The 13,694-nt window shown below is 54.7% G+C and overlaps 1 protein-coding gene and 1 non-coding gene across 2 annotated transcripts in view; both read right to left on the bottom strand.

Annotated features, from left to right (window-relative positions):
* Positions 1-859: 859 nt before the first annotated feature.
* On the bottom strand, positions 860-931 carry TRNAS-GGA. The gene has a single exon. It is a non-coding gene; the product is annotated as a tRNA-Ser (tRNA).
* Positions 932-7,438: 6,507 nt separating this feature from the next.
* Positions 7,439-13,694, bottom strand: part of STRN4 (striatin 4) — a 46,721-nt gene continuing 40,465 nt past the window's right edge. Inside the window, exons 15-18 of the mRNA XM_015424110.1 lie at positions 12,644-12,742; positions 11,999-12,085; positions 10,030-10,215; positions 7,439-9,944 (exon numbers count right to left, since the gene is read on the bottom strand). Coding sequence (XP_015279596.1) covers positions 10,046-10,215; positions 11,999-12,085; positions 12,644-12,742 — 356 coding nt within the window. The 3' untranslated portion in view covers positions 7,439-9,944; positions 10,030-10,045. The remainder of the gene's footprint in view (positions 9,945-10,029; positions 10,216-11,998; positions 12,086-12,643; positions 12,743-13,694) is intronic.

The following is a 13,694-nucleotide window of genomic DNA, read 5'->3' as shown; positions in this document are numbered from 1 at the left end:
TCCTTCACTTGCACCTGCTGGATGACCTTGGGCAAGCCGTAGTTCTCTCAGAGCTGCTCTTGAAAGAGGGAAACCTTTCTTCATAGGGAAATCCTTTGATCGTTCTACTTGCCCTTTTCTGCACTTTTTCCAATGCTATAATATCCTTTCGGAGGTGTAGTGACCAGAACTGTACACAGTACTCCAAATGAGGTTGCACCATCGATTTATAAAGGGGCATTATTATACTGGCTGGTTTGTTTTCAGTTCCCTTTCTAATAGTCCCCAGCATACTGTTGGCCTTTTCTATTGCAGTTGCACATTGTCTCGACATTTTCAGTGAGTTACCTACGACAACTCCAAGATGTCTCTCTTGGTCAGTCTCCGCCAGTTCAGACCCCATAGATGTGTATTTATAGTTAGGATTTTTGGCCCCAATGCGCATCACTTTGCCCTTGGCCACATTGTCCTGTTTTTGTCAGAGCTCTCTCAGCTTCACCCACCTTACAGGGAGTCTGTTGTGGGGAGGGGGAAGGGGAAGGAGTTTGTCAGCCGCTCTGAGACTCCTTCGGGTAGTGAAGGATGGGGTATAAATCCAATCTCTGCTTCTTCTTCTCCTCACAGGCGGAGGTCTTTCCCATCACCTCCTGCTTGGTCCTTTCAGCTGGAGATGCTGGGGACTGAACCTGGGACATTCTGAGTGCCGAGCAGAGGCCTTTCCACTGAACTACAGCCACCCCCTTAAAGCTTACTTGAAGCTGCCTTATACTGATGGACCCTAGGTCCATCAGGGTCAGTATTGCCTACTCAGGCTGGAAGCAGCTCTCCGGCTTCTCAGTCTGAGTTCTTTCACATCAGCAGCTGCCCTGGTCCTTTTAACTGGAAATGCCGGGGATTGAACCTGGGACCTTCTGCATTCCAAGCAGATGCTTTGCCACTGAGCCACAGCCCCACCATGGCTCTCCAGGGTCTCAGGCGGAAGTCTTTCCCATCCCCTCCTGCCTGGTCCTTTCAACTGGAGATGCCAGGGATTGAACCTGGGACCTGCTACAGGCCAAGCAGAGGCTCTACCACTGAGCTACAGTACCAATTCATGGTTCTCCAGCAGAGGTCTTTCCCATCCCCTCCTGCCTGGTCCTTTTAGCGGGAGATGCCGGGGACTGAACCGGGGACCTTCTGCATGCCAAGCAGAGGCTCTTCCACTGAGCCACAGCCCCACTTCATGGCTCTCCAGGGTCTCAGGCGGAGGTCTTTCCCATCCCCTCCTGCCTGGTCCTTTCAACTGGAGATGCCAGGGACTGAACCTGGGACCTTCTGCATGCCCAAGGCTCTCCCACTGAGCCACAGCCCCTTCCAGTGACATCTGTTGAAGGCCACCATCACAGAGCGGTAAGGTGCACATGGAAATAAGCTCTAGGACAGGAGCTGTTTGGAGACTTGGAAGGGGCACGCAGCGGCTTTCTGGAGCTTCTCTTCCGGTCAGCGCCCAGACAAAATAAGCTGGGACAGGATAAGGAAGAAAGGGGAGGTCTCGCACTCAGAACAGGCCCAAGTGCCTGATGCTCACCAGCTGATTGTTTCACTGTTGAAATGTTGTACAGTCTTATTCTGAAGGCTTTGTTTTTAGAACAGTACTTTTGAACCTTAGATTTATATTGTGTCTATTTTATATCGTAACGGCCCACGGCCATAGGCAATAAATTTACTACACCAGCTGAAACCTGTTCACCATGAACTTGAACTTCTAGGCACCTTGGTGACCATCCATCTTGTTGAATAGTTTGTGTACTAGCTTTCTGGCCTAGAGTGAATGTGGCAACGTATCAATCTAAGTCCACATACTGCCCGACACCAGTTCTTGTGTGTATAACAGGACCTGAGAAGTTAACCTTTCCCATTTTGATTCCACAGGGTATATTCATCGCCTATGACACAGACAGGTCTGGTGCCATGAACTTCAACGAAATGCGGCTTGCCCTGGACGCTGCAGGTTTGAAGAAACGGAGCAAGCAAAGGAGATACCTTATTACAGAGTTGAAGTTTTAAAAAGGCGCCTTGTCAAATTCATAGATCCAGGGCTATTTTTGGGCCGGAACGCACAGGAACGGCGGGCTGGCTCCCAAGTTGGCCATGCCCAGCAGGAACTCATTAGCATAATAGGCCACACCCAACAGCAGGAACTCATTAGGATTGGCTACAATTAGGGGTGTGTGGCCCATGAACGTGAACTTCTAGGCACCTTAGTGACCAGGTAATTGACTCCGGTACTTCAACAACAGAGAACCTTACAGAGCTATTTCTCCTCTTTGCTCTGTAACTAACTTTTTGTGACACAGAGGGTTCAAAAACCCTCTCCCGATGTCACTGATCTGTTACATGCCTTGTTCTAGAACTCACCTACAGATACGTCAGTGGACAAAACCTTTAATTTATCATCAAAATATTTGTATCTCGCTTTCCTACCTATCAACAGGACTCAAATATGGGACCAGCCAAGTGTTAGCCATGAGGTCCAGAGCACAGGGACGCACAAAGGTACCCGCGGACGACCAGGTGGCTGCCCGACAGACCTCAGATGGCGGAACTCCACTCCAGAAGGCAGCGGAAGAAGCCACACGGCTCCGGTGGAATGTGCCTGCACATCTAGAAGACACGGTTATCCTGGCTAACTCATAACTCTGTTTAATCATTGAGACGATCAGGGCTATTTTGGGACGGGAAAGCACAGGAATGGCGTTCCGGCTGGCTTCAGAGTTGGCCACGCCAACTACAGCCAAAACCGCTGTGTGCATGGCTACAGAGGGGAGGCCTGGAGAGAGACACACACACCCCCGGTGACTCCAAGGCGGGCGGGCCGGGGGGGGGGGCCCTGGAAGGAACAGGGAGGCCTTCCCCGGCCTGTCCAAGGGTCCACTGGCCTGTGCTCCCCGCAGCCATGGGGCGCCCAGGCAACGCATGGGGTGTGGCCTAGTATGCCAATGAGCTGTGCTATCAGGGGTGTGGCCTAATAGGTTAATGAGTTCCTGGTGTGGGGTGTGGCCTATTATGCTAATGAGTTCCTGCTGGGCTTTTTCTACCAAAAAAGAAAAGCCCTGGAGACAATCCATTTAGAGAGCGTCGGAGAGGACGCCCGCTTACCCTTATTTGGTCCAGGAAAGCATATGAATAAAGCCTTTTCTTCAGAGAAAAGATTTTAAAAAACCAGACCTAAGCAGGGCCAGGTGTTCGCTCCTGTTTGCAAGCTCAGAAGCTGCCACGAACCTTTTGCGTGAATGTCAGCAAACTGAAAGACGGATGCGCCTAGTTCCGTTTCCTCTCGCCGCAGAGGAGGACATGCATGGAGACTCTCCTGTCGGGACTAGAAACTTTAAAATGAGAGGCCGCGGCCGCTAGGCTCTCTTTCCACGGTAGGACTGAAGCCCTCCCAGCCTCGAATAGGGACATGATGCAAAGTTAACCCCCCACTTGGGTCAACTGTTGAAAGCCGTACCGGGGCGTGGAGATGCTCACGGTGGATATGAAGCTTCTACAAAGGAGAAACTAACCCCTTCTCCGTGGCTTCAGGAGGCTGTGACACGTGGCAGGCCTCCGGGAACAGATCCGAGGCCCGCGTCCTCCGCGTCACATGGCACACGGTCTGAAAGCCCCGCTTGTCTCTCGGGCACAAGAATGGCCTTGTTCAGGGCCGGGCTGGCAGGTGCTTCCCCCAGAAGCCCCCCTCCCCCAACTGAGAACTGTATTCAGCCGCTCCCTGCAGGGGTTCGGCCTGCAGAAGGAAGGGAGGCAAGCGGTGCAGGAGGGGAGAAGCCGAGGCAGGAAGCCGACCTCTGGACCCGTGCAAAAACGGACGCGTGTGAGGGATGAAGAACAGATGCAGGGCACCCGTGTCCTGCCCTGGCAGGAGCAGACCCGGGGAGATTTCGTATGTGCTTGGGGGACCTCCCTCATGAAAGCGGGAAAGAAAAAAAGCTTATAGAAGTAATCCAAAAGGAGGAACCCAAAAAAACTGGAGGGACTGAGCATGCAATATGGGCCACTGGAAGGAGATAAGGGGAGACCAGCCTTCCTGGAGGCGAGAGGTCTCTAAAACTGTGTATTCCACCCCACCCTCCCCCCAAAAAATAATCCTTCAGTTCAGCCAACTTTGCACGCAGGCTTACTTCGAAAGCTGAGAAAAGGCACCCACCAATGCTCCCTCTAAGCCGTGGAGCCTTGAGAGCAAAAATTCTACTTTGTGAGCTGCCGGCATTGAAGTTGTGAACAGGTGATTAGTTTGCTCTGGGCAAAATGACAAGGAAACTTAAAAACTTGGAAGCAGAAGAATTTTTTGCAGATTGGAAAGATCTGGAAGACTATTTAGAGAAATACTGGGATGTGAAGGACAATTTGTTTTGCTTTGATAACTACTGAAATATAAAGGTTAATAGAGATAAATATATAACGTATAAGAACAAACGTTGAAAAAGAAGTTACCTATAGATGTGAAATGAAGGTGGAAGGAGTAAATAATAGAATTTAAGACTTGGGCTGGAGGTTTGGAGCACTGTGGGAAGCCTAAGAAGGGGGGGGGGGAAGGTGGAAAGGATATATAACAAATGTAATTTTGACATGTGTTTGACTTTTTTATTAGATCCCAATAAAATTGTTTTTTTTTAAAAAAGTTAGTTTGCTCTGGGGCCCGCCTTCCCGAGCCGAGACAAAAATCTGTGAGCGAGAGGCTAAAGAACTCTGAGCTGGCTCACACTAGGTCAGCTTAGAGGGAGCACTGGCGCCCACTTGCCTGAGGGGTCTTTACTGTACAGTCCTTGGATTCTCCCCCCCCCAATGAAGAAGCCATCTGCAAGTTTATTAAGCCCCCTCCCCATAATAACCTGACAGCCCCGACCAGGGGGGTGGCCCAGGCGAACCGGATCTCGTCGGATCCCGGAAGCTAAGTGGGCGTGGCCCCAGGTTTTGTGCAGGTGGGCGACCGCCGAGAAAGCCCAGGGTCCCCCGAGCAATATTCCATCTAGGCTGCGGAGCCTTGTGAGCAAAAATCCTACTTGGTGAACTACCGGCATTCAAGTTGTGAACCAGCGATTGGGCTGCTGCATCGATCTGTTGCCTCTGGACCCATCCTCCCTGAGCTGAGACAAAAACGTGCGAACCGGAGGCTGAAAAAACGGCGAGCTGGCTCACACCAAGTCATCTTAGAGGGAGCGCTGGTCCCGAGGCGGGCCACGTCTCTTGCCTTGGAAACCCCACGGGGTTGCCAGACGTCTGCCCGGGACTTGGGGGCACTTTTTGCCCCCGGATAGCTTGACGGAGAATGAAATGGTGAGAAGCGAAACTACTTGGGGCGGGAGGGAAAAAAACCCCAAAGACGAAGTTCCCCTGACCCCCAAGTGTGCCAGAAGCAGAGGACGGATCTTCTCGGCCGCCTGTCCGTCCCGTGGGGCCCCAGGTGCTTCCCCCTATATTTGCATGCCGTAAGAGAGCCCCCTCTCTTCCCTGCTCTTCCCTTAGTCTGGGGACTCTGCCCTGTACCCTTGACGCGGGGGAGGGGCCGTGCCGGAACAGCCACTGCTGCAGTCTCCAGCCTCTGCCCTCGGAAGACGGGCGGCCCCAGGAATCAGGACAGCAGAGATTTTTGGCACCGAGGCATGCCCCCTTCACTGCCAGTGCAGGCCAGGGGAGGACAAGGCACGTGCACACGGCCTCCCTGTCGGTTATGGGTCACAAACCAATAATACTGCTGCTTTGGTCTTCCTCTGAGTGCCAGTTTGAGTGTCGTGGTTAAGTGCGCGGACTCTAATCTGGGAGAACCGGGCTTGATTCCCCACTCCTCCACTTGCACCTGGCTGGATGGCCTTGGGCAAGCCGTAGTTCTGACAAGAGCTGTCCTTGAAAAAGAGCCGTTTCTGTCAAGAGCTCTCTCAGCCCCACCCACCTCACAGGGTGTCTTTTGTGGGGAGGGGAAGGGAAAGGAGTTTGTCAGCCGCTCTGAAACTCCTTTGGGTAGTGAAGGGCGGGATATAAATCCAATCTTTTCTTCTTCTTCTCTCACACGCACAGAGAAGGGATTTATACGCCGCCTTTCACTCGGAGTTTCAGAGCGGCTTTCAAGGACAGCTCTGACAGAACTACAGCTTGCCCAAGTTCATCCAGCAGCTGCAAGCGGAAGAGTGGGGAATCAAACCCGGTTCTCCCAGATTAGAGTCCCGCACTTAACCACTACGCCAAACTAGAAGTGGAAGAGAACCACATTTAAGTCCGTGTGCGACATCCCTCCACCCCCAGCAAGAGTGCAACTAGTCCCCCCCCCGCTCCCCAAAAGCAAAGCTTTCCGTGCCCTGCAACCCCCTCTCCGCAAAACTGATGCACCCCTGTCCCTAATGGCAGTCTGGGAACCATTTGAACTTGACTGACCCCCATCTCCCACTGTGAAAACGAAGAAACTGGCCCCCAAACTGGATGCCCACAACTCCCCAGCCGTAACACCTCATTTTCATCACCAACTTGGGAAAAGGGGGTCCAAAGCCACCCAGCCGCTGCCCCCTTTCTACCACCACCACCAAAACCCACTGCCGGATGTCCCCCGAGAAGACCACCCCTCCCAGAAAACCGCTTCAATTTCCTCTTGCTCTGATCCACCACTAGAACATTTCGACACCGTCGGAGCCCAGCTCTTACTTCAAAGGATTTTCTTTTAATTATCATTATGAGACGGTCCCCCCCTCGTATTCCCCCTTCAACATACAATTCAGTCTTGTGATTAAACAGGACAAAAATAAAATAGAGAAGAGAAAAAGGGGGACGGGGGAGAAGAGAAAGGAAGCTCAAATAAATATACAGTCAAGAGCGAACCGCTTTTTGTTGGGGTTTTTGTTTCTTTCTCTTAAAGGCAGAGAGTGCTCTTAAGTCGGGATAAATACGGCACGCAAATACGGGTGGGGACCCTGGGAAGAGGTGTGGGGGGGAGTTGAGGGGTCAGGCTGAAGTTTTTAAGAAGTGGCTTCGTGGTTGGCGGTGTTCGAGCCCCGAGATTTGGGAGTGGCGGGAAGACGATGGGGAAAAACAAGAGAGAGAAAGCCGGGAGTCCAAGCCGGGGTACTCCCAAGACCCCAAAACAGCTGCGGGGTCCTCCCAATGCCCCAAAACCGCAGGAATGGGGGGGGGGTCTCTCCCTCCCTCCCCTGCCTTGCTCCCACCCCCTGCTTTAGTCAGCCCTGTTTTAAGAAGAGAGAGAAAAAAGAGAAACCATGGCTCGTAGAAACTATCACACAGTGATAACGTGATTGTGAGTACTTCAGCAACAGCCCTTTGGGTGCCCGCGCCGGGGGGGGGGGGGGTGTTTCTTTTGCAAATCCAATTTTAACTACTATACAAAATGTACAAAAAGAGAGATGAGTCTTTTTGCCTCAGGCAGCAAAGCCAAAGAAAGGGGAGGAGCAAAAGAGAGGAGAAAGGAGGGGAGCAGGAGAGAGGAGAAAGGAGGGGAGCAGGAGAGAGGAGAAAGGAGGGGAGGAGAAAAGAGGAGAAAGGAGGTGCTGGCAAAGGGCGACAGGACCCCGTGCGCAGCTCTTTGAAAACGGGAAGCCCACCTTGGTGAGGGTAGGCGGCGGCAGCCGTCTTCGGAAGCCACCTTGCCTTGATTTGTCACGCAATGGCTCAACTTTCCATGAGGTCGGCGTGCTGCGGGGCTCCCCCCCACACACACACATACCCTGGTCCTCTTCCCCTCCTCTTAACAGGTTCCACTAGGAAGGCCTCAAAGAGTACCCTGGGGCAGAAGCTGGAGAGGTTTGGCATTGCTGGGGGGGCAACAAGTGTGTGTGTGGCGGGAAAAAACTCCCTCTGGCCTGTCGGGGTCACGCCAACCAGCGGAAGGGCACGGGGCCACCACTGTCTTGTCCGGAGGTGAGGGCTCAAGAAGGGTTGACCTCCCTGCGACAATTCCCGCTTCGCTTGTTCAGGAGAAGTCAAAGACCTTTTCCCTGAGACGGGAGGGGAGTTCTTGACTTCAGCTGATGCGCACAGGGCCAGAGGCGGGGGCCATGCCCGTCAAACCCACACGCGCTACGCTTCCCGGTCCGGCGAACGTTTTTTAAGACGTCTGGCGAGGACCGCCAACTGCGGGAGCTGAGTCCCACCACGGGCAAGAGGAAGAACGCGAGGACAGGGAGCTGCGCTGGCGGGGGGGGGGGGGCAGCCCCCCACGGCTGTTGCTCTAACCCCCGCCGCACCTCCGGCCAGTCTCGCCTTCGGGACGCCAGGCCAGCTGTGACGCTTTTTGCTACGCCCTGAGGGTGGGCGACACGGCCTTCCTTACAGGACGACTCCCCAGGCACAGACCCCAACGCCCGCAGTGGCGATTCGGGAATCGAGTGAGTGGTTGGGGAGGGGGTGGGGAGAGAGGGGTTTATTGCTGAGATGGGGGAAGCCCGGAGCCAGAAAAGACTTAGGCGATCGGTGGCTTGAGAGGGGAGGAAGGCGGCCGCTTCCCCGCCCCCCAGATTTCCCCACTGGGTAAAGGGGAGTGTGGGGCTCAGTCGTTCCCGCCTTCCCCCCCCCCGGCCACCGTCTGAGCGAGCTGAGACCTGACTGCCTTTTCTATCCCCCTCCCCCTTTCTGGGCACGAGTCCCTGGGAAGGAGGAGGAGTGAAGGCAGAACTCCCGCTGCCCTCCCCCTGGGAAGCGTTCTGCCCCAGCAGACCTGGGCCAAGGTAGGCTGTGTGTGTGTGTGTGTGAACAACCACCCGCACCCCGAGCGCCCACAGGGAACTATTCCTGCCTGATGATTCCCAGCCCCATTCTCAAACTCTCCAACCTCCTCCTGCCCGCTCTGAACCGCCCGCCAGCCGCTAGGGAGCCCAGACACGCCTTGCGGCCGGCCACCGGATCGGCACCACCTCCGGGCCCGGTCCGCTTCCCGTGCTGTCACACTCCTCGGCTTCTCCCTCTCCCCTGACCGGCGAGCTCCTCAGGAATGAGGGGGAAGGAGGAACAGAGGCGGGCGGAGGGGGGGTGGGGAAGCTTTGCCGCCTGGCGGAAGACAACCGGAAGTAGGGGAGGAGGGATCCCCACACACTCCTTCCCCCTTTCTGTGGGTCACGCACGCTGCGAGGGTTCGCTGGAGGAGAGAGAATCCTCAAGAAAGGGTGCATTTGGAGTGGGCAGAAGTTGCGCGTGTGTGTGTGGGGGACACAAGTGGAGAGAAACGGGGAAGGGACGTGGCAGCCCTTCGGCCTCCGAAGCGCCACCGGATGACCCCGCCATCCCCAGAAACCCAGGCAGGGCACACCGACTGGAAGCCCGTGCTGGCCGCGGCCTGCCGGTACCGGGGAATGGGCGAGGGAGGTTCCGCTTGCATTTCGTCCCTCCTTGGGCTTGGGCAAGGGAGTTCTGCCGGGAGACAAAGAGTTCCAAGACCGCGGCATGTGCCAGTCGAGGTGCGCTTCGGCACTAGGCCTGTGGGGTGTTCTTTCCCCACCAGACTACGCCTCCCCCCCCCTCACTTTCCCAAACAGCCGAAATCGGGTTATTTGAAAAATACAAAAGAGTCACAGGCCCAAGGGGCGGCGGAGGGAAAGCGCGAGGATCTCCGACGTCTCGGCCCAAGGCGGTACGTGCCGGCGAGGGTGCGGGAAGCCTGCCGTGTGAGCTCTCCCCTGAACGTCCCAGGCCGCGTTCCTCCCTCCCTGCAAGGACAGTCCGGGAGGATGCTTCCACTCCGCTCCCTCGAGCTGGGAGATAAAAACCGGGCAACCTCGAGACGAGCAGGGAAAAATAGTTCCGGTGCTGGTTGAGTAACGGTGAGCCCACGGTCAAGGAAGGAGGACGGCCTCTCACCCCGCCCTAGCCGCCGCTGTCCAGCAGGGGTCAGGCCTGAGCTGAGACGGGGCTGGGCGCCCGTGGCAAAGAGGGGAAGCGTTAGCACCACTGGCTGGGCCAGAGAAAGCGAGAGAGGAGTCCTGGTGACGCACCTATGACGAGAAGAGGGAGACCGTGAGGTATGCCTGGGACTCTCCCCAGAAGCCACGTGCCACCGCCCCGAAGGACACGGCTCACCTGCAGGCCGCACGGTTCATATGAAGACCTTGGCCAGGGCGTCGGCCCCAGCACTGGCGATCAGGGCCTTGCTGGGGTGGAAGGCGACGTCGTGGATGGCCTCCTCGTGCTTCTTGCGGTGCGCCGTGATCTCCTGCATGCAGGTCTTGTTGTCCAGGTTCCAGAGACGGAGGGAGCAGTCATGGCCTTGGGAGGGAGGAGAGGAAGGAGGTAAGTGTGGGCAGGCCTGTAGCTACGGTGGGGCTTTTTGGGGCTCCACCGCCTTTCTTAAAGGCACCTCCCCCACAAGAATTTCTCCTGTAAATGCTTTTTTCAATCATTTTAAAACATTTTTTAAAAGGCGTGCGGTCCTTTAAGCAGCGTGGGGCGCTGTCGTTGACTAATTCCCGCACTGGGTAAGGGGGTTGGAGTAGGTGACCTCTAGGATCCCTTCTAACTCTGTGTCAAGAAACTGGTCTCCTTTCAGGGAGTTTTTCTTCCTGTTAAGCTTTCTTGACTACAGAAGTCATCCACCCCCACCTGCCGGCTTGTTCTCAGAACTGCTGCTTAGGCTGGCAGAAGTGATTAACTTGCGGCAGCTACAAACTGTCATCTAAAGAGGCTGGCAGCTTGAAATTTAGAGATCTCTCCCGCTACCAGCTTTCTATTGGCTCAATGGCGTTTCTTTCAGCACTGAGAACTTCAGCCCCGCCAGTAAAAATTGGCCCCGCGAGCCACAAAACCCTGGCTACGGGCCTGACTGGGGGGTTAGTGGGGGGGGGGAAGCCCACCCACCCCGACAGCTTGTTAGGGCACATTTGCATACGTGTTCTCAAAAAAGTACTCAACCTAATTTGGGGCTGGGAGAGAAGTGAGCGCTATTAGGGTGGCTGGGAACAACAGGCACGTGTGAAGGGCTGTCAAGCGGCTTTCGACTTCTGGCAACCCCGTGGAATTACTATCCCCCGAAACATCCGAATCGTTCGGCTGGCAAGCGGAGGGCCGGGGCTTCCTGGATGGAGTCCATCCGCCCCTTGCTGCTGCTTCCTCTTTCTCAGCCGCCTTCAACTTGCTGCCGCTACTGATAACAACTGACCTGTCAAGGCCCTCTATGTTAACACCAACAGCCTGTTATCTATTGGACACCGATGGTGGCCATACTTCGCTATCACTTTATCATGGCCTATCGGGATGCTACCGCCACCAGCACTTTATCTGTATTTGTGGTTTGCTATGTGTGAGTTTGATGACGTTGCGTTGCATCAATACATTCTGTGTTTTAATATATTTTAAGTTTCTAACGTAAGCTGCCCTGAGCCTTCCTTGGCAGGGAGGGCGGGATTACGAATCAAATTAAATCTCTCCCTGTTATATAATTGAGTAATATGCAGTGTCAGATGCAGCGGAGAGAAAATGCGCACCAACAGTGTTTGGAGGCTTGAACTGTCCGTCAGAAGCTTCCCCAGCTTCCATTGGCCCTGTCGCCTAAGTCCCTCCTCAGAACACAAAGTCTGTAGTCCTGCCTCTGCACCCGGTTCCCTCAGACGTCAGACTACTGCTGACAACCACCTGCTGGGTTTTTTAGCCTCCAGCTCACCCATTTTGGTCTTCGCTCAGGAAGGACGGCTCCAGAGCAAACTGATTTATGCAGTAGCCAAATCGCTGGCTCACAACTTTAATGCCAGCAGCTCACAGAGTAGAATTTTCGCTCACAAGACTCCACGGCTTAGAGGGAACATTGCTCACGGGGTGTCTGTTGTGGGGAGGGGAAGGAGTTTGTCAGCCGCTCTGAGGCACCTTTGGGGAGTGAAGGGCGGGGTATAAATCCAGTCTCCTCCTCCTCTTCTTCTCTACCCCTTTGTTTGCCTCCAGACCATGTGATTTTCAGCCCACATGGTGCCAGGAGGAGACAGAGTCAGACAGATTCAGCCCAGGGAGCTCCTGTTTGCAGACTGCACAAAAATTCCAAGCGCAAGGGAAGCCAACTTACTCCCTGACATGAGGAAGACTCCATTGGGATCCGCGGCGAGACAGGTGACGGCGTCTAGATGAGCCACCATGGAGTGGACAACTTTTCCTGAACAAGGAAGAGGAGAGAATTCTGAACACGTATCTTTATGTCAGTCGCAGCAGTTCTACGCTATTGGCAGCCCAGGGTGGTGTCGTTGTTAGGAGTGCCGGATTACCATACGGGAAGACCCAGGTTCAAATCCCTGCTCTGACATGGAAGCTGACCTTGGGCCAGTCAAACTCTTTCACCCTAACCTACATCGCAGGGCTGTCGTGAAGATAAAATGGAGGAGAGGAGAATTTTGTGAGTTGCTTTGGGTCCCCCATTGGAAGGAAGGCAGGGCACGAATGAATTAAGTAAATAAAGACACAATATGCAACTCCCCCGGAGGAGTCATTTTGGGAGAAGCGTATTTGGGGAGGGAGCCGCCGCTGTCGTCATCCAGAAAGGCAGGGTACTAACTTTCTAAATAAGGCTACCCAAGTGGCTTCAGGGAAAAGAGTACGGCAACTGTGGCAGGGGGCGCTCTCCTTCCACTCCCGTGAAGGAACCCTAGGGGGTGCTGCTCTGCCCCACAGAAGAAGAAGAGCAAGGTCACATCACTGCGCCCAATTCCGGTCTCACCTGTCCGATTGTCTAGGAAGCGGATGCCTCGGTCGTCGTGGGCCGTGATGGTGACCGGCTGGGTCGGGTGGCTCACGACTTGGTTGATCTGGCTGGCTCCTGTTTGTGGGGAAAGAGGAGGAGAGGTGTTTGAGCCCGAGTCCTGGACAAGGCCACGTTTTGCGGGGAGTCCGCTTCGCCTTCCTATGAAAGGCAGGGAGGACGGCACGCGGCTTCTCCCTGGGAAGCGGCACCGCGACTGCCGGAAACTGCCCTAAAGGGGGGTGCTTTCGAATGCTCTTGAATTTCCCCCTTGCGTTTCGTTTCGTTCTCCTGGCTATCGCCGACCTCCCAAGCCCGGCTCCACCTCCGGCAATGCTTCCGGATCCTCCTTTCCCGTTCCGATTTTGTGCTAGCCCCTTCCCGCCGACACACCCCTGCCTCTCCACGAGTCTGCGGTGACAACATGCGTTCTTCGCTCTCGCCCACACTGGCTCCCCTGTAGTCCCCCCGCTTAATCCTACGACTCTCCGTTCAGTCTCCATTCAGGCCGGGGCCTTCTTTCCCACCTCGTTGGCTCCACAAACTGCAGCAACGTTAATGGAGTCTTAAAAGAGAAGGAGCCAACGAAGAACTTTATCGCAGTCCCTCTTCCGAGTCCCGGCGGTAGAAAGAAGAACACTGTTGCTTCTGGGTTATCAACGACCGCCTTGGGAATACAAGGAGGGCTGGTAACCTCCAGGTGATTATATAATCCAGAGAGATCCACAGGAACAAGGTATAATCAAGGGCTCTTTTTGTAGAAAAAGTCCAGCAGGAACTCATTAGCATAATAGACCACACCCAACAGCAGAAACTCATAAGCATATTAGGCCACACCCCTGACAACACAGCTCATTAGCATATTAGGCTGCACCCCCATGTTACCAGAAGTGTAGTCATCCAGCCACACCCACCTTTTGCTTCTTATTCTGTTTACCCTGTTTGTTGTCAAAACCCAGGGCTTTTCTTGTAGCAGGAACTCCTTTGCATGTTAGGCCACACACCCCTAATTGTAGCCAATCCTAATGTG

The sequence above is a fragment of the Gekko japonicus genome, unplaced genomic scaffold (assembly GCF_001447785.1).
Source record: "Gekko japonicus isolate JY-2015 unplaced genomic scaffold, Gekko_japonicus_V1.1 scaffold939, whole genome shotgun sequence".
NCBI lineage: Eukaryota > Metazoa > Chordata > Lepidosauria > Squamata > Gekkonidae > Gekko > Gekko japonicus.
Note: the sequence above shows the minus strand (reverse complement) of the source record. Positions and strands in the feature narration are given on the sequence as shown.